The 25743-nt window shown below is 49.7% G+C and overlaps 4 protein-coding genes across 12 annotated transcripts; 2 read left to right on the top strand and 2 right to left on the bottom strand.

Annotated features, from left to right (window-relative positions):
• Positions 1-40: 40 nt before the first annotated feature.
• On the bottom strand, positions 41-2865 carry LOC117645179 (E3 ubiquitin-protein ligase MARCHF5-like). Of its 7 annotated transcripts, none has more exons than XM_034385170.1 (7): positions 2672-2865; positions 1796-1951; positions 1590-1707; positions 1398-1506; positions 1188-1318; positions 916-1106; positions 41-827 (listed from the first exon to the last, which is right to left on the bottom strand). In XM_034385170.1, exons 1-7 carry the CDS (start codon positions 2848-2850, stop codon positions 530-532), a joined length of 1182 nt encoding a protein of 393 aa, XP_034241061.1. In that variant the 5' UTR covers positions 2851-2865; the 3' UTR covers positions 41-529. The 7 variants fall into 7 exon arrangements, with proteins under 7 accessions (XP_034241061.1, XP_034241062.1, XP_034241067.1 ...); XM_034385171.1 differs by having other exon boundaries at positions 2687-2865; XM_034385176.1 differs by having other exon boundaries at positions 2636-2770.
• On the top strand, positions 2708-6085 carry LOC117645173 (RNA-binding protein 28). Its single transcript, XM_034385159.1, has 12 exons — positions 2708-2841; positions 2925-3080; positions 3150-3313; positions 3391-3559; positions 3634-3994; positions 4075-4270; positions 4367-4538; positions 4615-4832; positions 4905-5054; positions 5133-5485; positions 5571-5733; positions 5821-6085. The coding sequence occupies exons 2-12, from the start codon at positions 3074-3076 to the stop codon at positions 5938-5940; spliced, it is 2073 nt and encodes a 690-aa protein (XP_034241050.1). The 5' UTR covers positions 2708-2841; positions 2925-3073; the 3' UTR covers positions 5941-6085.
• LOC117645181 (chloride intracellular channel exc-4) lies at positions 6081-22435 on the bottom strand. 3 transcript variants are annotated; one of them, XM_034385180.1, is made up of 5 exons: positions 22204-22435; positions 8471-8613; positions 8215-8377; positions 7810-8130; positions 6081-7468 (listed from the first exon to the last, which is right to left on the bottom strand). In XM_034385180.1, exons 1-5 carry the CDS (start codon positions 22270-22272, stop codon positions 7385-7387), a joined length of 780 nt encoding a protein of 259 aa, XP_034241071.1. In that variant the 5' UTR covers positions 22273-22435; the 3' UTR covers positions 6081-7384. The 3 variants fall into 3 exon arrangements, with proteins under 3 accessions (XP_034241071.1, XP_034241072.1, XP_034241073.1); XM_034385181.1 differs by having other exon boundaries at positions 7816-8130; positions 22204-22432; XM_034385182.1 differs by lacking the exon at positions 22204-22435 and adding an exon at positions 21789-21927.
• A 255-nt stretch (positions 22436-22690) lies between these two features.
• On the top strand, positions 22691-25706 carry LOC117645178 (putative neutral sphingomyelinase). Its single transcript, XM_034385168.1, has 7 exons — positions 22691-22856; positions 23105-23278; positions 23363-23546; positions 23639-23848; positions 23937-24065; positions 24177-24291; positions 24373-25706. The coding sequence occupies exons 1-7, from the start codon at positions 22813-22815 to the stop codon at positions 24732-24734; spliced, it is 1218 nt and encodes a 405-aa protein (XP_034241059.1). The 5' UTR covers positions 22691-22812; the 3' UTR covers positions 24735-25706.
• The last annotated feature ends 37 nt before the right edge of the window (positions 25707-25743 follow it).

The raw sequence follows: 25743 nt of genomic DNA, 5'->3' as shown, positions 1-25743 counted from the left end.
CTTAGAGGGGAATCCAAAAACGGAAAACAGACACAACAAATGATACAGAAACTAGTTATTTATTTATTTCCATGTAATACATCATTTTTGATTAGGAAAAAAAAAAGGTCAAATCAATAGGAAGACTCACAAGACATTCAATGGAACCTGTCCACATTAAACAAAAAGAAAGAAAGTACCAAACCAATCACTTGAAACAGCATGAAGAATGAAAACCTGAAGCTCAGAGATGCCTCATACAAACTTAAGAGAATTCTACAAGTAATAATAAAAAATAAATATACTTTACACGGCCTCTGTAAATATACTAAGGAAAATATTCATTGATTCACCAGTACATGGCACAAGATGCAGCACTTGACAAGCGTGATTTATGGTAACTATGACTAAAAACAAAGTACCCACACTGCAAATTTTTTAACTCTTGAAAGAAGATTCGTAACCTTCAATCTTGCTCTATAAAGGAATAATTGGAAAAGAATAATCTGATTCAGGTCACAGAGATTCAACACATAGTTTCAAGGTAACTTCAAGCAGGTCCATCACTCTGCTGAGACTCAGGTCTCTTCGGATAATTCATGATAACTGATCTGCAGACACGCATGTAGCGCTGATGTTTTAAATATATTTTTAATACTCCTTTCACAGCAACAAAGGTCAGTCCTCCAAGGAGAGTGCGGTGGAGGTTATTTTCAACTGAATCAAAAAGCAAGCGTCCAACTAGTGCTGCAATACTAGGCATGAGGAGTGCTCCACTGAGAGTGCGCTCTCCACACACATTGCTGAATAGAGGAGGCAGCCGTTCCATTGGTCCTTGACTAGTGGGACTAGAAAAGTTATATTATTAGAAAATTAATCATGTAACTTCAAAAAGAAATGATCAAAAAAGTGCATGACAACAACAAAAGAACTTACGCAAAAGAGGGCAGAATGTATCGCATAAATGGAATTTTAGCATAATGATTTCTCATTGTAAGCCATAGTCTATCCTCCCAGCAAATCATTTTGCTGAGAATAAGAGCTGTTGGAATAGCTGGGAGGGCCAGCAAAAGAAGTATAGGTGATGATGATTCCAATAAACTAAGGCCTTCATCGCAACCCATGACCTGCAAAAGCAAACCCATTTAAAATTTTCAGAGTATAAAGACACAATTTCACATCCTGACCAGACAGTCCTCCAGTCTCACCGTCATCACAGTGACTGCGCCATGAGTAACTGCACACCAGTAGACAGCTTTGGCTAACATAAACCCCACAACAATAGGAGAAATTCTGTGCACTTGCATGTCAACTTCATCTAAAATTGAATATAAATAACCTGTAAACAAAATTAACTCATTAAATTTTTTTAACATTGTCCAAAAAGATTTCACCATATTCTTTAAAATATAACGTACCCATTTTAGGTGCTGAAATAATATAACGTGTCTTACACTGAGGGCATTTAACTCGGTCATCAACTTTTCGCTTTTCATCAATAAATCTGTTGAGGCATGCTCGATGGACCTAGAAAAAGTTAAGAGTTCCACTTCTGAACAGAGCTTTTAGATAAAAGTTTCACTCAACACAATGCAGAAACTTGGTCCTACCCATTTTGCTGTTCCTTTACATTTACACGGTTGCACCCACTCGGCAGGGCCATTCGCAGCAAGCTCTTCTGCATCTTCTTCATCTTCATCGGAATTCAGGCATACCCAGCATTGCCTTCTGTAAATACATTGGCTTTTAGTATTTTAAATAACACCTTATCATTTTGAAAACTAGAATATATTTGAAGAAGGAGCTGTTAAATTACTTGTCATCTTCACTAGATGTTGAAGAAGATAACTGGGGCACGGGAGGAGAGGAAGCATTGGAAAGCTCATCGAGCACGTCCTGAGGTGCTGCTCGGTCTGATGCTGATTCGGACATTATGGGATCGCTTGCTCTAACGCACCAATGTTGCTGTGATCTGGGGGAAATAAATATGTTACAATGAATGCAGGTGTATACAAACAGAGGAGATAAGTGTTGAAATTTATGCATTAAGTCCTGAACGGACCATGTTGCTGTCAAATACAGAAAATCTTATGTCGCAATAATAGAAAAGCACTGCAGCCTGAGATAAATTTTGAAATACAAATATGTAAACAGCAGAAAATTAGTGGTTGGAAATGTGTAGCATTACATAATAGATGAGCAGCTGCTTAGCAACAGTGATCCAGTTTGTCACGCTGAAGAAAATATTTAAAAAGGAAACAACGTCATCGCCGCGTGAACTGCGACGAGGTATTCATGAAACAATTTCGAATTATCAACAGAACCTGTCAGCCATAGATGCAAAGATCTACTAGGTTTTAACAATGGCACTTTGCCACACAGCTGGGAGCGGAACGCCTGTGATCAAACGTTTCGAAGACGGGAGATAGCTTTGAAAGCATCGGAGCTGTCAAAGCTGCAATCAGTGAGGCAAATGGTTAAAAGATTGGTTCCGATTCGAAATAAAACCGTTTTGTCCTGAGAGCCACGGACGAATCGTGTGCGGGAAACATTTGATGCAAGCATGGATTGAAGCCCCGATTAGGCGTATGTTCGTTTGCGAATGCAATTTTTTGATTAAAGAGATAAGTGGACAAAACTACTGACATCATCAAACCTTCGGTTTCATGGATGAATACGCAAATATAAACACCTCGGACGCACGTACACATACACGCCGAACCGAAAACACCCCCTCCCTTTCCCTTTCTCCGTCTCTTTATTCGCACCGCAACATGACGGAACACCTTCTGCTTTTTCCCTGCGTATAGTAGAAAACATCAATTTCTCATATAGTAAACAACAAAACCAAACCGAACACATGTGTGGCATGTCGTTCTTGACATAAACTCAGAAAACTAAAGTTTTGTTAAGTTTAAGTACTTTATATTTCTTTTTTGTTCTAGTAATGTTGCTATTTTAAGTTGGTGTGCCCCTGGAATCGACGAAATCGTGCTTTTGTGACTTACGAAAGACCAATCCATGGTGCTCATAACCTAGTTTTTAAGTACCTGTAACATCCTTTAAATTTTGACGATCCCCACTTTTCAGAAACATGGGCAGTAAGTATATTCTGCCTCTACAGCCTCAACAGAGTAGTGGTTGTGTCAACTTCTCCTTTCGTTTTTCAGAAAAACAGAAAAAGGGTGTGACCAGCAAAGTGAAAGATGAAGTACTTGAATCGCATGAGGAAATGGACATCAAAACAGAAGACGAAATCAAGGAGGAACCGGAGGAGGCTGAAATTAAGAAGAACCCAAGGGCTCGCCTTATTGTGCGGAATGTCTCATTTAAGGTAAATGATTTAAGAAAGCCGCTCTTTTTGAACATAGTGCGTCCACTTGCTAATGAATGACAATTCCTTGTTTCCAGGCAACAGAAGACAAGCTAAGAGAACACTTTTCTCCGTACGGTCAAATTGCAGAAATCAAGCTTCTCCGAAGGCCAGATGGGCGCTTAGTTGGGTGTGGTTTTGTCGAATATTCATTAAAGAACTGTGCCGCCAAAGCAATTGCTCACACTAGTGGAAAACTTTTCCTAAGTGAGTTAATGGAGAGAGTTGAATTGAACGTATGGATATTTTGAACTGTTCTTCATTTTACTTTTGTGTTGCAGATAGGCCAGTTGTAGTTGATTGGGCTATACCAAAAGCTAAATTTGCAAATAAGAATCAAAAGCCTGCAGAAGATGACTCAGAAGAATCAGGGTTCCATGAAGAGAATGACGAGAAGTTGCATAAGATGAAGAAAGAGGACGAGAGTGACAGTGATGATGGAAAAGACAATGATGGTGATAGTGATGATGGCGATGATAATGAGGTTGATGATGGTAGCGATGACGATGAGGTTGATGATGGTAGTGATGATGATGATGATGACAGTCAAGAAAGTTCAGATGAAGATGATAGTGACATGGATGAAGACAAAGGCTCTAAAAAGCGAAAAAAACAAAATAAACAAAACAAGGATCTTGGCTTGTAAGTTACGTAAATCCCTCCATGCTTTTGTGAATTGATAATCTTGTTCGGGAGCCTTAGTCTTCTTTATGTAATTGCAGGACCCCCAGAAAACCGTTAAGAGAGTCGCATGATATTTCAGAGGGCTGTACTGTTTTCGTGAAGAATATTCCATTCTCAGTTAACAATGAGGAGTTTAAGAAATCCATGCGTAGATTTGGTCTAATCTATTATGCCTTGATTTGTGTTGATCATTTGACAGAACATTCTAAAGGCACCGGCTTTGTCAAGTTTAGAGTGAGTCTTGCTGATGCAACTTGTAAACATTTCTTGGAAAAATCTTTGTAAAATTATCGGTCCCCTTTTGATTATTTTGATTTATTTTCACTTTAGACTAAAGATGCAGCTGATGCTTGTATAGCAGCCGGAAGAGAAGGTGAAATTTCCATTCATGGAAGTGTGGTTGAAACTCTACCTGCACAGAATAGAGAAGACCTTTCAAAAGGTGGCAAGGATAAAGATGTTAAAAGGGATAGTCGTCATCTCTACCTAGTCAAGGAAGGAAGTGAGTTTCAACATTCAATAGTCTATAAATAATTTAGATCATTTGGATCAACAATTCTTTGCTTTCCTTTTTTTAGTTATTCTAGCCGGCAGTCCTGCTGCTGCCGGTGTGTCTCAGGCAGACATGGCAAAACGCCTTCAACTAGAACAGTGGAAGACACAGATGCTCAGAAATTTAAATAAATTTGTGTCTCTATATCGACTTGTTGTTCAAAATTTACCTCCATCTTATGATGATGCTAAGTTAAGAGCCCTCATGATAAAACATGGAGGCCCAAACGCTGTTGTTACAGAGGTAAGTTCCAGTTCCTTCCTTGTCATTTTGGTAAAGTTATATTTATTGTCATTAACATGAATTTGTTGGCAGGCAAGAGTCATGAGAGATTTAAGAAATGTTGATGCCAATGGAATAGGAAAGTCCAAAGAGTTTGGTTTCGTCACATTTACCACCCATGAAAGTGCTCTTCACGCTCTTCGATCTCTGAACAACAATCCAAACACTTTCACACCTGTCAAGGTACTCATTTTAAGGCTACTGTTGTCTAGTGCCCTGTTGAAATGAACTCTGTTGTGACATTTGTTTCTGATCATTCAGCGACCTATTGTGGCATTTTCCATTGAAGATAAAACAGCATTGAAGACTCGTCAGAAGAGATTGGAAAAAAGCAAAGCCGGTCTTTTGCGAAGCCAAACCAATGGCGGTTCCCAGAAAGAATGGGAGAAACAGCGCAGGGAAGGAAAGTATCAGAATAATCAATTTGGAGGGAAAAGCCAAGGGCTTAAAGGAAAGATAGACAGACCAACAATCAGTAAGACTGACACATCTCCAGCTGCAAATTCATCTCAACCATTAACCAGGAAAGAGAAGAGGAAATTGAAACTCCTAGCTTTTCATGATAAGAAAAGAAATAGGAAAACAACTGGAGCAACAGTAGATAATGTTGAAGGGTAATGTATTTTCTTTGAAGGGCTGTAAATTAATTTCACTCGACACTTTTTGAACTGCAAATTAATTATTTTTAATCTCTTTCAGATCCAACTTTATGGGAGAAACCTCAAAACCGGGGCAGTCAGGTATTATGTCCCGGAAGAAGCTGCGCGCCCAAGTAGAACAACAAGCTGAGGCAACGAAAGCTAAAAACAAGAGAGAACGCAAGCGGCAACAACTAGAAGCTGTGAAAATAAAGCAACCCAAGGTAAGATTTTTGGAAAGAAAAGTGGATAATTAGGGTTGCATGTCAAGACTTTCCCCCTTATTTGATTCAACATTGCTTTTGTTTCAGCAAAAAATGAATAAGCCTAAACAAATGCGTGAAGAAGATAATTTCTCAATTCTAGTGAATAAGTACAAAACCCAATTAGCATCAAGTGAAACAGACCGAAAGAAATGGTATGAAAATTGATCAGTCAAAAATATTGCTAATTATGCTGTGATCACGTAGTGGTACCCATCCTGTTGTTGGTGGGTTTGTGTGAATAAATATTTAAATATGAACTCATTATTGTGCATAGGGTACTTTCAAACAATAAAGAGGATTATAAGTTTCACGTTAAGTAGTATATTCTTACAATAGAATCATCACAATCAAAATGTGGTACACTTATGTACAGTTGTTTATTGCAAAGCTATGATGGCAAGCTTCTTTCCTTCATAGGAAAGAAGCAATATGATGAATTGGTAGAACTTAACTTCAAAATGATTTCAAATGTACATGAAGGAATAGTAGTACGAACAGTTGATTAGAGCAGAAATATAATTGGTACATTCTACCAAAGTTTCTATGAACAGGTCCCAGCTTGTTATGACTGAACAAAAACTTAATAAAAGCAGCATACAACAGACATTGCCAGGCTTTTGGCTGAAACAAAATAGTAAGCACATTTTGACACAGTTGGTTCAGTTCATGCTGCACTGCAGGTTCGTAAGCAAATTGACATTGTACAATATTAACTTATAATTCTTAGTACAAGGTTTAGTAGCAAAATATACAACGTTTCAGAGGCTGAGAGGCCATTGCTTATCATTCAGCACCTCAGTCCGAGTGGTAACATACAAATCCTCATATAAATAAGAATAAAATACAATAAAGTAAGTGTAAATACTTGTCCAAACTAGAATCCGGTTTCATATTTTCTAGGGGAAGGAACAAAGATCTCTCTTTCTTGAAGGTCCTTGCAGGATCAAAGAAAATAGCACAGAAACCCCAGCTGTTTCTAAGCAGCAAAAGGCTGCTTAACTGAAACAACCAGTATGCAAAGTTCAAATTTATCATTGAATGTAATTGATCACTCAAGTCTTGACAAAGCATTCTTGTAAGACTGAGGAACTGGATGAAATGCAGTTTTGTTAAGTTAAATACTGTACTTGATTAACAACCAGAAAAAAAAAGAGTGCAGTCTGGATAACTATCACAAGTTTCTTTAGCATAAACCTTCCTCAGCACAATTTCCTTTAAATGATGTCACTGACTGAGAGTGAAAAACAATTCCTTACATTACAATTTTTAAAAAAAATGTGCAAAAGAAAGCTATGAGCAGAGCGCCCCACACACCATCAAACACGAAACATGACTTTTTAACAACAACAAAAAAAGTTTGCACTAGGGTATGGTTAAGATAAACCTTTGGTCCCTCAGAGGAAGAAACTTTGGGAAATTATGATTTTTCAGTTATGTAAAGCGGCATTTACATCAAAAGCTGCCAGAATATTTTTATGGCTAGCAGTCTTCCACACATCCGCACAAAATAACACGAAGACATTTTTGGAGGGGCAAATAAATAAGTCTGATAAAGGAGTGTGGGGCCAAGGAAGTTTGAAGACAAATCTACCTAATGGGGTGAGTTCACTTAGTCTTCAACTGATACTCCCACTGGAATGGATGTTGTGAAAGTCGGAGTTTCCAATTCCTCGTGTTTCTTCATTTTCATACCCTGAAATCAATAAAACAAACAGTGTTTAAAAGGATCCTTTTAAAAGAAAGAAGTAGCAGAGAAAGCAAAAATGAAAATAAAACAACAACAAAACACAACAAATTTAAAGCACGAACCACTTCCCACATCAAGAGACAAAAAGCACTTGTAAATCTGTTTTTTTTTACATTTATCTGACAAAACAGCAATTCATTTCAACAAAAGACTTTTAAGTTGCGAAAAAACACTTTAAGACGTAATTCAGTATGATTAAAACGACTAAAACTATTCTGATACAAGGTGTGTACCAGGGTGCAGCAGGGTAAGCGGAAGTGCAAAATGTTAGTTGTGTTTGAACTGACCCCCACCTGCTGCAGCTTGTAATGGTTAATAATATCCTGGTCTGCTGGGCAGCTCTGAGTAAAGGCATCCAGTTGGTACATGTGGTACATGTAGCGCCAAAGTGCAGCCATTTCGACAGGAATGTTGAAATCCAAAAAGTATTTCCCAGCGACTCGGATGTGTTGGAGGCGGGGCATCAGCTCACAGTCGAAGCAACACATTGTGTCTCCTGTGAGAAAGCGCTGGTGGTTGCGCTCCAAATGTGCATTGATCTTGCGCAAGTGAGACATCAGGTTGTTGGTGGACACCTCATCTTTCTTCAAGAGCAACAATTTCAATTTCTGTAAAAAAAGACTGGATTAAAGACAATGAAAGTTCATGCGACAACTGTTTGATTTTTTCTTGGAAAAATGCTCGCCACTTACACTGTACAAATTCTCGATAAGTGTGGCAACTTCCTTGTCCTGAACGAAAAGATTGTGTCCTCCTGGCACGTTCTTCATGATGTGTCGTTCAATTTTTTCATTCTCAAGTACTGCCAGGCCGTTATCAATAAGAATAGGTGGTGGGGTTGCTTCAAAATTAGTCCTGTGAAAAAAGGAGGGAAGCATTACCACGTGACCCTTGCCACAACACGACTGAGCCAATCCCACTGGCGGAAAATGACAAGCAGACAAGTACCTGAAGTCTGGGGGAGGCTTCTGCATGTCCACGGTCGTGACCTTGAGGCAGATTGTCTTGAGCTCGGCCAGCAAGTACAGGTCCATGAAGTACTCTTGGCAGAACAGACACGCGCCCTTCCGCCGACCATCGATGGTGGAGGCCTGCAACGAGACGGAGAGCGGACGGTCAGAGAAAGCACGTCACGGGGCTTTCATACCCAAGGAACCCACGGGGACCCCAAGGAACCCACGGGGACCCCAAGGAACCCACGGGGACCCCAAGGAACCCACGGGGACCCCAAGGAACCCACGGGGACCCCAAGGAACCCACGGGGACCCCAAGGAACCCACGGGGACCCCAAGGAACCCACGGGGACCCCAAGGAACCCACGGGGACCCCAAGGAACCCAAGGACCCCTAGGACCCCACGGGCCCGGTTCCAGCGGCCGGATTTTAGAGAACCCAACATCCAAAACCCAAACGACAACGCATGGCTGTCGCGAGGCGCGAACAGGCGGACAGGTGAACCTGCGGTGCTGCGGCTAGAGAGCCTCGACCGATACACTGGCACAGTCGCCACATTTTATTCCCATTTCAATTACACACCACACCGCAGTGGCGATCCATCTCTCGTCCCACTACACTGTTACATGACTGGAGGCTGCCCCTTCCCCTTATGGGGCCTCAGGCCGCCTATAGCCAGGCCCCGCGGCCCAAGCCGGTAGCTTGCCGAGATCTTGCCGGTAGCGCCAGCGTGCGGCGTGCCCAGCATCTAGGTCAGTCGCACTCCCGCTGCCGACCCCGCCCCGCCCCGCCCCGCCACCCCCGCCATCGCGGTCCGCGGCATGGACCGCCGCGCCTTCAAAGGTGCGCCGGCCCCGGGGCGGGGCGGCTAGGCCGGCGGAAGGGCCGACCACGAAGCAGACGACGCGACAGACCCATGCTAAGAGCTCGTAAGCAGTACACAGTCCTTTTCGTCGCTCTGTCTCTCTCGCACTCATGGGCGCCCCGCTTGGGCGCGAGAGAGACGGACCGATGTCGCGAATCAGTCTGCAGGCGGCAGCAGGCGGGAGGAAGGAGCACGGACCGACACTCAACCACTCTGGGCGGTTTTCGAGCGGGGCACTGCAAAACACACTGACACACTGCGAGTGTGTGCGTGAGCCGAATGCCGGGACGGCGGGCACGGCGGGCACGGCGGGCACAGCAACCGGTAGTAGTGGTGACTCAGGCGTGACGTCACCGTCCTGGAAGTCTCGAGTCTCTGGGCCGACTCCACTCTTTGCACGGCAAAAGCTCCTTCACCGCAAAGCAGAGGGGCGTGGCGTCACCCAGCCGTCGCTCTTCTGTCTCTCTCGCACTCACCGAGCGTGTGACCCCACCAATGGATTCCTGGTCCGGAGAGCAATCCATTGGTGGGGTCACACGTTCGGTTCGAGTCCCATTTAGCGACTTGAAGCTCAAAAAGCGTCTACTGTTTGGCCGCCTCACCCAGTCTTCTCGGCCCAGTTGCTCTCGTCGTCCATAAAACCCCGGTGCGATCATCCGACCGCGCGACGCGACGACTTCGATGACGTCACAGCGCCACACCACTGCTAATGCCCCGCGAGGCAATTTTTTCTTCCTTTCCTTGATTGCGCTCCGCCGATCCTTTTGCCGCCAGCCTCGCGTGCCTCTCTCTCTCTCTCGCGCGCGCGCTCGCGGGGCGTGTGGCGGCCCGCATGGGTGCGAGAGAGACAGCGCGACGGCTGCCACCGGCCGGAACATTGACGGATGCCATAAGGATGGCTGCTGCTTCGGCTTCGGCTTGCTTCGCCTTGCGCAATATACAGCCAGCCATTCCGAATCGCCGCTCTGTCTCTCTCGCACGCACGGCGCGTTGCGGCGCTCCGTGTGGGTGCGAGAGAGACAGAGCGACGGCGTCCGGAAGCGGCCTGCAGCCTCTCTGCCACTCTCTCTGGCGCCCATCGGGATGGCCGCGCATCTCGGTGCATTTCCCGCACTTCGTCGCTCTCTCTCGCACCCATGCGGGACCGTGCGGGACGCCCCGTGAGTGCGAGAGAGACGGAGCCACGACTCTACGGAAGCAGCCTGCGTGCGGAAGGCAAGGCAGGTGGACGCCCTTTCCATCGACGGCCCGCGCTGTCTCTGTCGCACCTACACACAGTGGACTTGCCAGAAGACCGGTGGAGGCGCCAAAACTCTAGACGCGTTTTGAGCTCCAGAGTCGCTAAACAGGCCTCGGACCGAACGTGTGACCCCACCAATGGATTCCTCGTTCGGAGAGCAATCCATCGGTGGGGTCACACGATCGGTTCGAGCCTTGGTTCGAGCCCCATTTAGCGAATCTGGATCTCAAAACGCGTCAAGAGATTGGGCCGCCTCCTCCGTTCTTCTGGCACACTGTGCGGGCTGCAATTCGCCAACACTCGAAGCAAAAAGCAGAAGGAAGGAGAGCTTCCCTCTCTCTCGCTCTTGATGGATGACATCAAGTGCCAGCTTGTCTCCAAGTGAGGCAGGCGGTCGCTGTCTCTCTCGCACTGACGGCGCGTCCCGCGTGGCTGCAGAGAGACAGTCCCGGTGTCGCGGCGGTGGCGGCGCGCTGACGTTTGATACTTGACACCCACCTGGCAGGGCGCTACGCGGCCACGCTAGGCTACGCTACCCAGCAGAGCTGACAAGCAACTCATCACCCTACTCCACGCGCACACTGACAAAAAAAAGAACACGCCTGTCAAGGCCGAAAACGCGCTAGTGACTGGAAAACAACGCGTTATTTTGAAAAAAAAAAAGAAATAAAGTTGCGTAATAAGGAATAAATCTAACTTTTTAATATCGAGGTGCCGCTGCTGCTTGCCTGACCCCTGGCCGAGCTCACGTCAGTGTAGTGACGTCACCACTCCCAATGCAGCCAACGACTCATTAACACTTGAAAGCGGTAATGCGCGGCCTGCCCGCGCCACGCGCCTCGGGCCAGGCGTCACCAGGAGACACAAAAGGCCCAAAAGGCGGCGGCCCGGAGTCGAACCCGCGACCTTGGCACCAGTCACACACCGACGCGACACAGTGGGCCAGAGGACCGGCGGAGGCGGACAAAAGTCTGGACGCGTTTTGAGCTCCGGAGTCGCTGTAAATGGGGACTCGAACCGAACGTGTGACCCCACCAATGGATTCTTCGTTCGAAGCGCAATCCATTGGTGGGGTCACACGTTCGGTTGGAGTCCTGTTCGGCGACTCTAGAGCTCAAAACGCGTCTAGAGTTTTGGCCAACGGCGCTGGTCTCGTCTTCCGGCCCACTGTGCGCGACCTGTCTGCCCCTTATGCAAGGCGACAAGTTATCACCAGGGTGAATCGGCCACGCGAAACCGCACTGTAGCGAACCGCACGGATGGACACACACTGGAAAAAGCAGCCAAAAGTGGATTTATCGCGCTGCAGGTCCGCGTCCGGCTCGGCGCTTCCGGAACGCTCTGTCTCTGTCGCACTCGTGGGCCGTGCCGGGCGTGCCGGGCGTGCCACAGTGGGCCAGAACTCTGGACGCGTTTTGAGCTCCAGAGTCGCTAAATGGGACTCAGACCGAACGTGTGACCCCACCAATGGATCCCTCGTTCGCAGAGCAATCCATTGGTGGGGTCCACGCTCGGTTCGAGTCCCATTTCCGACTCTGGAGCTCAAAACGCGTCCACACTTTTGGCCGCCTCCACCGGTCTTCTGGCCCACTGTGCGTGCCGTGCGGTGGCGCGGCGGTGCGAGAGAGACAGCCTCGTTGACCCCCTGCGTCGGCCCGCACGCTATGCACGCGTGTGCGTACGTTCCGGCGTACGTGGGCACAGTAGACGCGACGTGGTGGAGCGGATCTCTCTGTCGCACCCAGACGGAAGTGCGAGAGAGACAGCGCTCGAGGCCTCGGCCGGCCGCGGCCCGGCAGCGCGCTTTACACGTCTCATGCATCTAGTCATGAACGGCCTGCCCGCCATGAAAGTGGGCGTGCGGGAGCTGGGCGAGCTGGGCCTGCGCGACACACTGCCAGCGAGAAAGCGCCGCGCCGTTCGACAGCGCATCGACAAGCAGCGACACCCGCGGCAAGCCCGCGACGCACAGTGGGCCAGAAGGCCGGTGGAGGCGGACAAAACCCTAGACGCGTTTTGAGCTCCAGAGTCGCTAAATGGGACTCGAACCGAACGTGTGACCCCACCAATGGATTGCTCTCCAAACGAGGGATCCATTGGTGGGGTCACACGTTCGGCTCGAGTCCCATTTAGCGACTCTGGAGCTCAAAACGCGTCTAGAGTTTCGGCCGCCTCCGCCGGTCTTGTGCCGGCGGGGCGGCGGGGCTCAAAAACGCCGGAATGTCTTCGCCTTACCCTCGGCCAGCTGGCCGCCACGGGCCGGCACGCAGGTGAAAGGGCAAGGGAATACATTAGGGGGCCGCCCGGGCCGGCCGGCATCCAGGGCGGGGCGGGGCGGGGCGCACAGACGGCTTACGACGGGCAGCCCCGCCTCGTCGTACGCACGCCAGGCCGCGCCAAGGCGCCCCCCTCTGTCACGTCCCACCTCGACACACGCACACCAAGCACGCGGGGTCACTCACGGATAAAAAAGGAGCGAGAGAGAGAGAAAAGAAGAAACTCGCCGCGCACCGAGCGGGGCGCGAACCCGCGACCTAGACGAATAACGAACACGGCGCGACGTGCCGCGCAGCCTCATTGTCCTCGAGGGGGAAAAAAAAGATAAAATAGCGGAGGTTTGAACCCGGGACCGGGACAAACTGGCAACGGAACAAAGCCGGCACGTGTGTGAGCGCCACGCAGTAGTAAACATACACCATACAAAACTTAAAAAAGGGGGAGAAAAATATTAGGCGGCGGCGGGAGTCGAACCGGGGCTGGCTAGACGGGTGCATCTCCCTCTCCCTTCCTTCCCGGGCAGTGAAAGCGGTGGCGCCGCAGCGCCGTATTCAGGTATTCGCGCCGCGAGCCGCGTCGTCGCGGGATAAATCAAGCGCCGCCGAAAAAAAAGCCGCCGGCGCCGAGATTCGAACCGGCGACAAATGGCCAAGCAGGTTGAAAAAAGGCGGGCGGCGGCGGCGGCAACACACTGGCGCAGCACGCGGGAACCGTCGCACGCCGAGTGCAGAAAGAATCGACTCGATTTACGCATCGCTTTTCCCGGGCAGGGAGGAAGAGCGAGACAGACACACACGAACACACACACACACACACACACACACACACGAACACACACACACACACACACACACACATACACACACCTACACACACACACACACACACACACACACACACACACACGCACACAGCTGCAGACAGCTGCCCGCCGGGCCCAGGTGCAGAGTGCCGACCGGGGCGGAAGTCAAGCGTGCGAGCGTGGCGCGGCGTGGCGCGGCGCGGCGTGACCCGCCGACTCCCTTCCCGTTCACGGCGTCGACTGCGTTGACGGTGTCGGCGGCGTGGATGCAGCTGGATGCAGCCAGCCAGTGTCACCACCACACTGCAGCACGCCGAAGCGAAGGCAGCCAGTGTCACCACCACACTGCGCCGAAGGGAAGGCAGCGCGCACCGCCACATTGCCAGGTTGCAAGTTTCAAGTTAGGGGTTCAACTAGCAGCCTTGGGATGGCTTCACGTCCACGATATTCCTCAAACTTCATGTCGACGGGGAATGCGCGAGAGAGTGCGGTCATTTGAGCGCCACTCGCGAACTGCGCTACTGGCCTTTCAGCCCGTCGGGTGGGCCTGCCTGCGCGACGCGGCAGCGCGGCGGGCTTGCCTACCCCGACCCCGACAGGCGCCCCACAGTAGGGTGGATCTTATTTTCTGACCCCCCCTTTTTATTGGCAAAATTGAATGTTGAGGATACTAGAAGATCATACCTGAGTCGCATTTGATCGGGGATGGACCGGGCCTAAACTTGGGTCTACAGCCTAAAAATGGTAGTTTTTTAGTGATTGCGGACGAACTAGATTAGGTATCGAAACGGGCGGGGTCTCAAAAGATGCGGAATTTCATTACCTTTCCAACGAGCTATGTATCATCAAAATCGGACAACTTTTGACGAGAGGACAGCTGTGTTTTATGTTTAAAACGGACATAAAAAGTTTATCAAAATTGACAAAAATGTCGTTATTGAGGTGTTATAGGCTTCAGATCGCAAAAAAATTATTTGGGTATTCACTTGGCCTGACACAGCACTCAAGGACCACCACAAAACAGTTTGCTTGCACTGCACGGATAATGTTTTTTTGGAATTTTTCATTGAGAAAACTCATTAGTTATTAAACGAATTCTTTTACAAAAACTTATCTTTGCCCAGGGGCATTGATCTTCAATGCGAGTGTTTGCGGAAAACAATTTTCTCATCCCCCGTGGACCGGAAAAGAGTTTCCAGAGACCACTTAAATACGAACTAGGTGCCCCCGGGCAAAAGATCTCATCCCCCGCTTCACAAGTTGTCATTTGGTACAGGCCAAAACTCAATAATTATTGAATCAATTGTTTGAAAAAAAATTATCTTTTGCCCGGGGGCACCTAGTTCGTATTTAAGTGGTCTCTGGAAACTCTTTTCCGGTCCACGGGGGATGAGAAAATTGTTTTCCGCAAACACTCGCATTGAAGATCAATGCCCCTGGGCAAAGATAAGTTTTTGTAAAAGAATTCGTTTAATAACTAATGAGTTTTCTCAATGAAAAATTCCAAAAAAACATTATCCGTGCAGTGCAAGCAAACTGTTTTGTGGTGGTCCTTGAGTGCTGTGTCAGGCCAAGTGAATACCCAAATAACTTTTTTGCGATCTGAAGCCTATAACACCTCAATAACGACATTTTTGTCAATTTTGATAAACTTTTTATGCCCGTTTTAAACATAAAACACAGCTGTCCTCTCGTCAAAAGTTGTCCGATTTTGATGATACATAGCTCGTTGGAAAGGTAATGAAATTCCGCATCTTTTGAGACCCCGCCCGTTTCGATACCTAATCTAGTTCGTCCGCAATCACTAAAAAACTACCATTTTTAGGCTGTAGACCCAAGTTTAGGCCCTCTACCGTGACTCTTCCGGTCCATCCCCGATCAAATGCGACTCAGGTATGATCTTCTAGTATCCTCAACATTCAATTTTGCCAATAAAAAGGGGGGGTCAGAAAATAAGATCCACCCTACCCCACAGTGGGCCAGAAGACCGGTGGAGGCGGCCAAAACTCTAGACGCGTTTTGAGCCCCAGAGTCGCTAAATGGGACTCGAACCGAACGTGTAGCCCCACCAATGGATTGCTCTCCGAACGCGGAATCCATTGGTGGGGTCACGCGTTCGGTTCGAGTCCTGCTTGGCGACGCTTGAGCCCAAAACGCGTCCGGGATTTAGACCGCTCGACCGGTCTTCTGGCCCACTGTGCGCTCCGCTACCTCCACCGTGAGAGTGTGAGTGCACTGTGAGTGGGCCGCTCGTCGCTCCCAGAGACCTCAACGCGGTGCGGCGCGCAGGGCTGGGCCGCTGGGGCTCGACTTGCCCTGGGCCGGATATTTGGCCGAGTTGGCCATGACGCAAGGCACTCCGCCCACACACACACACACACACACTCACACATGCCTGTGTTTGTCCAAGGCGGCCGGCCAACAGTGGGCCAGAAGACCGGTGGAGGCGGACAAAACTCTAGACGCGTTTTGAGCTCCAAAGAGTCGCTAAATGGTACTCGAACCGGACGTAGGACCCCACCAATGGATTGCTCTCCGAACGAGGAATCCATTGATGGGGTCACACGTTCGGTTCGAGTCCTGCTTAGCGACTCTGCAGCTCAAAACGCGTCTAGAGTTTCAGCCGCCTCCACCGGTCTTCTGGCCCACTGTGCGGCCCAGGGCGCGCAGCCGCGCAGCATCGCGAAGTGGCGTGAGGTTTACCGTGTCGCCTCTCTCGCTCGCTCTCGGCGGAGCGGCCAAGCAGCAGAGCAGCCGTGGGACTCTCTCACGGGGCTCCTACACTATTATCGACGATCGTTTCGGCTGAGCCTAGGTGGCCAGGGGCAGGAAGGACGCAGACAGTGGCGCGGACTTGACTTTTCGTGGAAGTCTGGCTCGGCTTCGAGTGTACGCGTCAGTCAGTGCAAGTGCAATGACGCGCGTCGCTCTGTCGCTCTGTCTCTCTCGCACTCATGGGGCGTCCCATGCAAGTGCGAGAGAGACAGAGCGACGACTCTCGGCCTGCTAGGCCGCGCCGCCTGGCGTAGCCGCGTACGCGGTCCACCAGATAAAACGAACGTTTGACGCGGTCTTACGTCGCCCTGCTCACAGTGTACTGACGCGGTGCCGCCAGCCCCGCCAGCCCGGCCGGTACGGAGTGCGGCGAGCCTAGGCTGGCACCGCTGGCGTGTCATGGCCCAGCCCGCCCAGCTTGGCGTAGCCAGCGTAGCCTGGCCCGACCCGCCCGGACACACAAAGCACGCGTCGAGAAGTCCCGATCGCATCAAAACGGCTTGCCCAACAGACGTCCGAGCCGCGGCCGCCGCGGCACAGTGGGCCAGAAGACCGGTGCAGGCGGCCAAAACTCTAGACGCGTTTTGAGCTCCTGAGCCACTGAACAGGACTAGAACCGGGCGCGTGACCCAACCAATGGATTCCTCGTTCGGAGAGCAACCCATTGGTGGGGTCACACGTTCGGTTCGAGTCCCATTTAGCGACTGTGGAGCTCAAAACGCGTCCAGAATTTCGGCCGTCTGCGCCGGCCTTCCGGCCCACTGCGCCGCGGCTAGCCGCCGGGCCGAACAGAAAACCCCGTTCGGGAATCGAGAAAGCAGTCAAAGGTCGATCCGCCCTCGATGACGTCACCGCATGACTCAGGGTGCTGGGACGGTTTCCCCCCAAAAGACTCAGCCGTCTCTCTCTCTCTCTTCCGGCAGACAGCCACGCAGCTGCAACAGTGCTGCAGATTCCCACACGAGTAGCCCCCCCCCCCTCCCCTCTGCTTTCCATAACACCGCCAACACTGCAGATAAGCAATGCGATGTACACCGATGCGAAAACGAGCACGCCACAGTGGGCCCGAAGACCGGTGCAGGCGGCCAAACTCTAGACGCGTTTTGAGCTCCAAGTCACTAAACAGGCCTCAAACCGAACGCTTGACCCACCAATGGATTGCTCTCCGAACGAGGAATCCATTGGTGGGGTCACACGTTCGGTTCGAGTGCCATTTAGCGACTCTGGAGCTCAAAACGCGTCTGGAGTTTTGGCCGCCGCCACCGGTCTTCTGGCCCACTGTGCACGCCACGGCTTTTTTTTCGACGCGTGCCATTTTTCTTTTTCTCTCTCTCTAATTTAATCTTTTCTTCCCGCAGAACTATCGGGGCAGAGAGAGATAGCGGCAAGGCGGACGCCGCGTGTTGATACAACACTCTGCAGGGCAGATAGCGCAAAACACAGCCAAACCATTATAGACAAGGAAGCCCCCCTCCCCCTTTTTTTATCTCCAATAGACCGAAACGATAAGGTTAGTCTGAAATGCGCTGTCGTGCGACCCACTGAACGATCAACACTGGAAATGCTTCGCGACAGAATCGGTTTTAGGATTTATTTTTTTTTTTGAATTTTTACAGAGTGATCTGGTTCTCATTCTCTTCGGGAACACTGGCAAAACATCCGGCCGGCGTCCACACCGCACGGCGTGCCCGGAGTGCGCCACCACTACAGTGCACTGGGGGCTCACCACCTCAACCGCGCCGCCGCACAGTGGGCCAGAAGACCGGTGGAGGCGGACAAAACTCTAGACGCGTTTTGAGGTCCAGAGTCGCTAAACAGGACTCGAACCGAACGTGTGACCCCACCAATGGATTGCTGTCCGAACGAGGAACCCATTGGTGGGGTCACACGCCCGGTTCGAGTCATGTTCAGCTAATCTGGAGCTCAAAACGCGTCTAGAGATTTGTCCGCCTCCACCGGTATTCTGGCCCACTGTGTGGGGCTCACCACCTCAACCGCGCCGCCAGGCCGGGGCCCCCCTAGGCCTTGCCTAGGCCTGCCTTAGTCTAGCTAGGCGCTGCCAGTGTGCCAGTGTCGATACGACAAGGTGGCCGCTCAAGTCCAACCACTTGCACAATGACGGGCCGCCGCGCCGCGCCACGCCCCGCCCGACCTAGAGACAGAGACAGCCCAGCGCCTTGGAAACGGCAACGCACGCACTTTCCGAGGCTGCGTTCGCACAACACGCCACACTGCAGTGGCGCGGCGCAGTGGAGTTGCCAGAAGACCGGTGCACGCGGCCAAAACTCCAGACGCGTTTTGAGCTCCAGAGTCACTGAATGGGACTCGAACCGAACGTGTGACCCCACCAATGGATTCCTCGTTCGGAGAGCAATCCATTGGCGGGGTCACACGATCGGTTGAAGTCCCATTTAGCCACTCTGGAGCTCCAAACGCGTCTAGAGTTTTGGCCGCCTCCACCGGTCTTCTGGCCCACTGCGCCAGGCCAGCCCTGGGTTTTCGGTGTAGTACAAGCAGGCTCACGCGCTTCGCTCGTACCTCCCGCCGTTCTCGAGATAGGGTCCCCGGCAAGGCGCCGTATTCGGGTATCGCCCCACTCACCCGCAGACATGACTCAGGATCCGAAGGAAGGGCTCTCCGCTCGCCTCTCCGCTTCCTGAGAGGCACAGTGGGCCAGAAGACCGGTGGAGGCGGCCAAAACTAACGCGTTTCGAGCTCCAGAGTCGCTAAATGTGACTCGAACTGGACGTGTGACCCCACCAATGGACTGCTCTCCGAACGAGCAATCCATTGGTGGGATCACACGTTCGGTTCGAGTCCTGTTTAGCGACTCGGGAGCTCAAAACGCGTCTAGGGTTTGGGCCGCCTTCACCGGTCTTCTGGCCCACTGTGTAGGGTCCGTCTTGTCGCTAGCCGATAAGGCCCCGTGTCGCAACGAATGCGACGGAGAGCGCGGCAGCGCGGCAACAGGTGCGAGAGAGACAGAAAGGGCGACGTGGCAGGCGAGGCCGTGAATGAGTGCGCAAAGGGCTGATGCAAGGGATAAGGGCACGGCGCTACCGCCGCTACCGCCCCACAGTGGGCCAGAAGGCCGGTGGAGACGGCCGAAACTCCAGACGCGTTTTGAGCTCCAGAGTCGCTAAATGGGACTCGAACCGGACGTGTGTCGTTCCTCGTTCGGAAAGCAATCCATCGGTGGGGCCGCCTCCACCGGTCTTCTGGCCCACTGTGCGCTGGGCCCCACGCTCTCAATCGCCTCGCCCTGGCTGCCCCCGAGCCCTTCGGGGCCCTTCATCGCCCACACCATCGATTTTCAATTACTTTGGATTCGGCTGCGCCGGCCGACCCAGGGCCCCACGAGGGGCACCGACGTGCACCGCGCACCGCCAGGTCGCCGTCGAGGGCCCCACCGCCAACCCTGCGGACGGCCGCGGGGACCACCTCGCCGTCGTCGTGCGCCGCGCGGCGGTTCGCGTCTTGTCTTCGGCGTACGCCCGTACGCGGTGGCCTAGCACTCTAGCCCGCCTCATGCCTCAAGATGGCGACCGCCTCCAAGCCGCTAATCAAGTTACCCCCCCCCCCCCCCCCTCACACGGACGGGCCGGCCGGCCGGCAGAAGACACGAGTGTACAGCGGAGGCGCTCAACTTGATGCAGCAGCAAGGAGCATCAAGCTGTCGTTACTCCGAGAGTCGTTTTCGTCGCTCTGTCTCTTTCGCGCACACGGGACGCCCCATGAGTGCGAGAGAGACAGAGCGACGAAAACGAGTATCAGAATCAGTCTGCTGTCCTCCCACTCCAAGGTCCGCAATGCCATAGCGCGTTTTGACGCGGCAAAAGGCTCATTGATTCGGCGCTGTCTCTCTCGCACTCCTCCGGAACGCACAGTGGGCCAGAAGACCGGTGGAGGCGGACCAAACTCCAGACGCGTTTTGAGCTCCAGAGTCGCTAAATGGGACTAGAACCGAACGTGTGACCCCACCAATGGATTGCTCTCTGAACGAGGAGTCCATTGGTGGGGTCACACATTCAGTTCGAGGCCTGTTTAGCGACTCTGGAGCTCAAAACGCGTCTGAAGTTTTGACCACCTCCACCGGTCTTCTGGCCCACCGTGTTCTCGCATCCGGGGGAAGCCCCAGGCACGCTGGACGACGGTCTCAGGCCGCTGCAGCAACTTCAGCAGACAATTTCGTTTTCGTCACTCCGTCTCTCTCGCACCTCAACGGGACGCCCCGCGAGTGCGAGAGAGACAGAGCGACGAAAACGGCTCTCGGAATCGGTCTGCAGCTCGGCGCCGGGCATCGCCGGGCAGCTGTCTGGTGGTGGCGGTAGGGTACGGTCTTGCGTGGTCTTGCGCAGCCCGCCGGCCAGATGTTACACCCCTTCCCCTTCCACTGCCCCGCCCTGCCCCGCCCCCTCGCCTCACGCGCCAGCGCACAGTGGGCCAGAAGACCGGTGGACGCGGCCAAAACTCTTGACGCGTTTATGAGCTCCAGAGTCGCCGAATGGGACTCAAACTGGATGTGTGACCCCACCAATGGATTGCTCTCTTAACGTGGAATCCATTGGTGGGGTCACACGTTCGGTTCGAGCCCTGTTTATCGACTCGGGAGCTCAAAACGCGTCTAGGGTTTTGGCCGCCTCCACCGGTCTTCTGGCCCACTGTGCGCCGCCAGCGCGCCGCCCCGTTCGTAAACACCAAACTCTGTATTTCGGACTGCATCGCGGCACTGCCCTTCGGGGCCCGAGTCAGCCGATGTGTTTGTTTACACACTGGTTGCCTTGCTGGCAGAAAGAGAGCACCAGGAACCGCCCTGGGCTGTCCCCATTGCTCTGGCCTCACCTGGGGATGCTTCGAGTCATGCCCAGTCCTGACCTAGTTCCACACTAATTTAGCCTAAAATAGACACAGGCAGTACAAATTCTAACTGCGTACCAGAATACATAGCAGCATAATGGGAACACTGAACTCCACTTAACGCAGCGGAAACTGAGGGGCCAGGCCCAGGAGTTCCATGGCGAGACACTAACAGCTCCAAGCAACGCAACAGAACGCTCTACCACAGAGCTAACACTAATGACAGGAATTGAAAATGAAGTGAAAAATTACAGCCATAAACTTCAATTGGAGATTTCGTGCATGGAGTCAATGAAGTAGACCTGTTGCTGCCCATGAGCTCCTGCCCAACACGAGCACAGGAACCAATAGCTCTCACCCATCTGTCAACACAGGGGTACAGTCCAGCCCGTGCCCAGGAAACCCAAAACGCGACCAAACTGAGTCGAGGTGCATCCACCGACATCACTGGGTGTCATGCCCCACAACATAGAGCCTAACCTCCAAAATGGGCTAACCTGCCAGTGTCAAAACGACGCGAACCGGCGCCGCGCACGACCCAGTGCATCACAGCAGTCGACAAACGACCAAGCTCATCCCGTTGAGGCCCACGCACGGGACAGTACTCCACGGCGAGAAGCAGCGAGTACTTGGCGAGTACTGGGTACCGAGTACAAGCCTCGCCCCACCCCGCACGGCCAGGACACGAACGCCCGCCAACGGCGCGGCCGAGGTGGCGCCACATCACTGACACCCTCGCGCTGCCACCCGAAACGGCTCCAAAAGGGGTAGCCGGCAGCGGGACTCGAAGCCGGGTCCGGCCCAAACCGCCCCCGCCGCGAGAGGTCCACGCCATTCAAAAGCGACGGGACAGGAGCATTGATACTCAACTGGGCAACAACAGTCCCGTGTCACTGGCGCTGGCTTACTCACCTTAATTATAAGCTCGATTTCCGGGATATCCGCATGGTTATTCCCGTTTTGTATTGCGTCATCTGCCATGGTGATGGTTAAAATGTCCACTGGCTAGGGAAAGGTGCGTTTTCCGGAACACTTTCGCGATTTACTCGTACACTGCACTTTCACAAGCACACCGCTCACGTCACTTCACTGCACCGCTCACAACACAACTGACGAGTGAACCACAGCCGCCTGGGACTAGAAACCACTCTGGACGAAAAGGCCGTTTCGAACGGGTTCTAGATGGCCTCGCAAAGGTTGCCAATGTAGCGGGAGAAACTGGTGCGTTTGACGCACTAACGTAAAGTCGGAAGAGGAGGTTCTCAATGAATTGGATTTTGAATGTGTTGGGGAAGTCCCGAATCGCCGAAACGATCCACATCCCTCAGCGTTTCCAGCTCGAGGAAGTTGATGTCTTCAGTCGCGTCTTGAGGTTTTCCCTGCCTGCGAATAACACTTGCGTGCGTACAGTGGTGGTGGTGGTGGAGATGTCTGCACTCAGCCAGCCAGCAAGTTGTTGTAGTTTAGAAATTTAATTCATTTTCAATGCTCTTACACCTATGGTTTATTTAGCGTGTAGCTATGGAAACGACAGGTTTCCTTTGTGTCTTAACTCTAAATTGTTGGTAAGTTTCTGGGATAAATAGTACATTGCCCATTTGCTGATTTGGCAGTTGGATCATTGTTTGTTCTTACACAAAAATGTCTTTGTTTTGTTTATGTGATGACCCAAAATTGGCTCTCCCTCCCCCAGCGTATACTTCAATCGTTTTCTGTGCCAGTCTCAATCACCATTTATTCATACATACAGACTGTAATCTAAACCCTTTGTATTGTCTTGTCTTCATTCGTGTTTTCCCCCCCCTTTTTCCAGGGGTATTCCACTCGTATCCAAAGATCGAGAGGCACGGATGAAAGCAATTGCCGAGGAGCTGGCCTCTGGAAAATATGATATTGTATCGCTGCAAGAGGTGTGGACAGTCAACGATTTTAACTTGATTAGAGATGGAGTAAAATCTGTCCTTCCTTATTCCCATTATTTCCATAGGTAATTTTGTTACTACTACGTGTAAATCCATAAACAATGCTTCCACATAATACAGAGAGTAATCAAAAAAAAATTCTGTTTCAGTGGGGTAGCAGGTTCCGGAGTGTGTATACTATCGCGTTTTCCTATTCATGATGTTCTGTTCCACCAATGGCCCCTAAACGGATATGTTCATAAACTTCATCATGGTGACTGGTTTGGTGGCAAAGGGGTTGGTCTCTGCCAAATTTATTATAATGACCTGCTCATCAATGTCTACACTGCCCATGCAAGTATCTTGGAATTTAAAAATGTTCTCCTACACCTTTGTAAATACTCAAAGCAAAAAAATTCACATCTTTGCTTCCCTGTAAAATCCAGCTGCATGCAGAGTACGACCGTGAGTCAGATGAATACATTGCCCACCGAGTCCTCCAGGCGTTTGATACAGCACAGTTCATCCACATGACATCTGGAGGTGCAGACTTAGTTATCTTAGGTGGTGATCTCAATACAGAACCTGATGACCTAGCTTACCAGGTCTTGTTACTAAATGCAAATCTTCATGATTCTTATCATCAGCCATCAGCTGTAAGTTTTCTTGACACTTTGCAGACAGGAAGATTTGCTTTTAAATCTTATGTATGTACAGTTACATTATTAATTGTTTTCTGAACAGCAAAACAAAACTTCATTTGGAACTTTTGGAACTGCTCAAAACTCATACACTCCACCAAGTGTTCTAAGAAAAGCTCCAAATGGCCAGAGAATTGATTATATTCTCTTCAAAGGAGGACACAGGGCACAGGTAAGTCACATCTACAACATTGGTATGTTCAGAAATACTCCAAACTGATTCTGGAAACCAGTTTTTGACCCTTCCTGTCTCAATTTTGCTTTATGTTTTTATTTTTTTCAGGTTTCCCAGGAGTTGTACAGTTTACCACTTCCGGACACTGTTCCTGGCGAAACGTTTAGTTACTCAGACCATGAAGCAGTGATGACAAAATTCAAAATTACTCGAGATGCCAATGGTAATTATCGATCATTTCATCAGGACCAGAAAACAAAGAAATTGAGAAATAGTGTGTCTTATGCGTCATTTTAATTTACAGCAATTGCTGGGCAGAGCTTAGATCTGGAACGACAATGTGCTGTGTTGAAGAAAGGCTTGGAAATTTGTGATAAAGCTCTAGAAACAGTAGGATGTCATCGCAAACAATATTGGACGATGGCTGTAGCTCTGCTTTTGGTGCTAATAGCGATGTTGTGGGTGGAATGGGGTATCACACCCTTGGTACCATTCATAACTGCACTCATGTGCTACATGATATTTATGGCGACATTATGGAACAACATGGAAGTCAATGGAATTTTGGCAGGAAAATTGGGCATGGAAATTACACAATCTAGAATTCAATCAGCATGCTCCCCGTCTGACTTTACTGATGTAAACATCCCTAAAAGCGAACCATAAAGTTGCTTTTAGTTTAAGAAAGATAATGGGCAATGAAAGATTAGAATTTACAAATTTGATTTTTACTTGCTATTGATTATTGCCTATTGATTCTATGTTTATCTTGAAAACCAAGAGAGGTTTTCTGCTGAAGGTATTTAGATAGCCCCTAGGTTTATTCTTGATGCCAAACACCTTGTGAAGGAAGGTTCTTTTGGCTTTCTCACTCCACTGTGATTATCTGTTGAGTTTTTAATTCCTTTAAACTTTTGTGAGTTTGTTACCAAAATCTTTTAAGACTTTCTTAAAGTTGTGAATGAGAAGTTCATGTTGTATATTTTGACCAACATAGGTTACTGTATTTTAAAATATTCCTTTGTTAAAGGTGGGAAGTCTACCTCCTATTTAGTCAGTGCCTTTAATTATTCTTGAGTTGTTATTTTTAAATCACTGTGACTTTTTAAAAATGAACTTAATTTACTAGTTTCCTTTTTTTATAAGTAGTTGTAGGTAGTACTTAAAGCAAGTAAAAGACAATACATGTTTAAGCCATTTATTTTGGCAACTAAAGCGGGGATACTTATTAATTTCTCAATTTAATGTGGACTTGACGTTCACATGATCAACGGGTTGTGACAGTCAAGACCCTCCCAAGAGGGTGTTGGCGTTTGTTTTTTAATTTTTGTTTTTTCTCATTGGTTACACAGAGTTTAGAAAGAGAGATTAACATGATGTGTCAATCAGAAATTAGATTGCAGTTTGAAATGTGTAGTGGTCTCTACCTTGAGAACTTCTTAACAAAGTAAAAATATCTTGTGCTCATTTTTACTTACAAAAAAAATTATGACTGCACACAATTAATACTCAATGATGTTGAGTTCATGGGATGTGTCAAACAAGTTTCCTGAAGTATTAAATTTGCCAAACTAGAATTATCAAAATATTTGCGGCCCATCAAGCTTAAATTACAAGTCCATCATCAAAGACAAATTAGCCACTCACTACTATGCTTGCCCTTTCTTATCATTTC

This window comes from Thrips palmi, unplaced genomic scaffold, assembly GCF_012932325.1.
Source record: "Thrips palmi isolate BJ-2018 unplaced genomic scaffold, TpBJ-2018v1 HiC_scaffold_18, whole genome shotgun sequence".
NCBI lineage: Eukaryota > Metazoa > Arthropoda > Insecta > Thysanoptera > Thripidae > Thrips > Thrips palmi.
The sequence above is the reverse complement of the archived record's forward strand: the minus strand, read 5'-3'. Positions and strand labels throughout refer to the sequence as shown.

Bases quoted from the DNA above. Each gene is read 5' to 3' on its own strand.
- LOC117645179 (XM_034385170.1), bottom strand. From the start codon at position 2,850: ATGCCACACATGTGTTCGGTTTGGTTTTGTTGTTTACTATATGAGAAA. The intron at 1,952-2,671 runs GTGTTTATATTT...TATTTCCCCCAG, and splicing joins TATGTGTACGTGCGTCCGAG to ATCACAGCAACATTGGTGCG. The intron at 1,319-1,397 runs GTACGTTATATT...TTTTGTTTACAG, and splicing joins TATTTCAGCACCTAAAATGG to GTTATTTATATTCAATTTTA.
- LOC117645173 (XM_034385159.1), top strand. The intron at 4,833-4,904 runs GTAAGTTCCAGT...ATTTGTTGGCAG, and splicing joins CAAACGCTGTTGTTACAGAG to GCAAGAGTCATGAGAGATTT. The intron at 5,734-5,820 runs GTAAGATTTTTG...CTTTTGTTTCAG, and splicing joins TGAAAATAAAGCAACCCAAG to CAAAAAATGAATAAGCCTAA.
- LOC117645181 (XM_034385180.1), bottom strand. From the start codon at position 22,272: ATGGCAGATGACGCAATACAAAACGGGAATAACCATGCGGATATCCCG. The intron at 8,614-22,203 runs GTGAGTAAGCCA...GTCTCGTTGCAG, and splicing joins AAATCGAGCTTATAATTAAG to GCCTCCACCATCGATGGTCG. The intron at 8,131-8,214 runs GTAAGTGGCGAG...CTTTTTTTACAG, and splicing joins TTATCGAGAATTTGTACAGT to AAATTGAAATTGTTGCTCTT.
- LOC117645178 (XM_034385168.1), top strand. From the start codon at position 22,813: ATGGAAACGACAGGTTTCCTTTGTGTCTTAACTCTAAATTGTTG. The intron at 22,857-23,104 runs GTAAGTTTCTGG...CCCTTTTTCCAG, and splicing joins GTCTTAACTCTAAATTGTTG to GGGTATTCCACTCGTATCCA. The intron at 23,849-23,936 runs GTAAGTTTTCTT...TTTTCTGAACAG, and splicing joins CTTATCATCAGCCATCAGCT to CAAAACAAAACTTCATTTGG.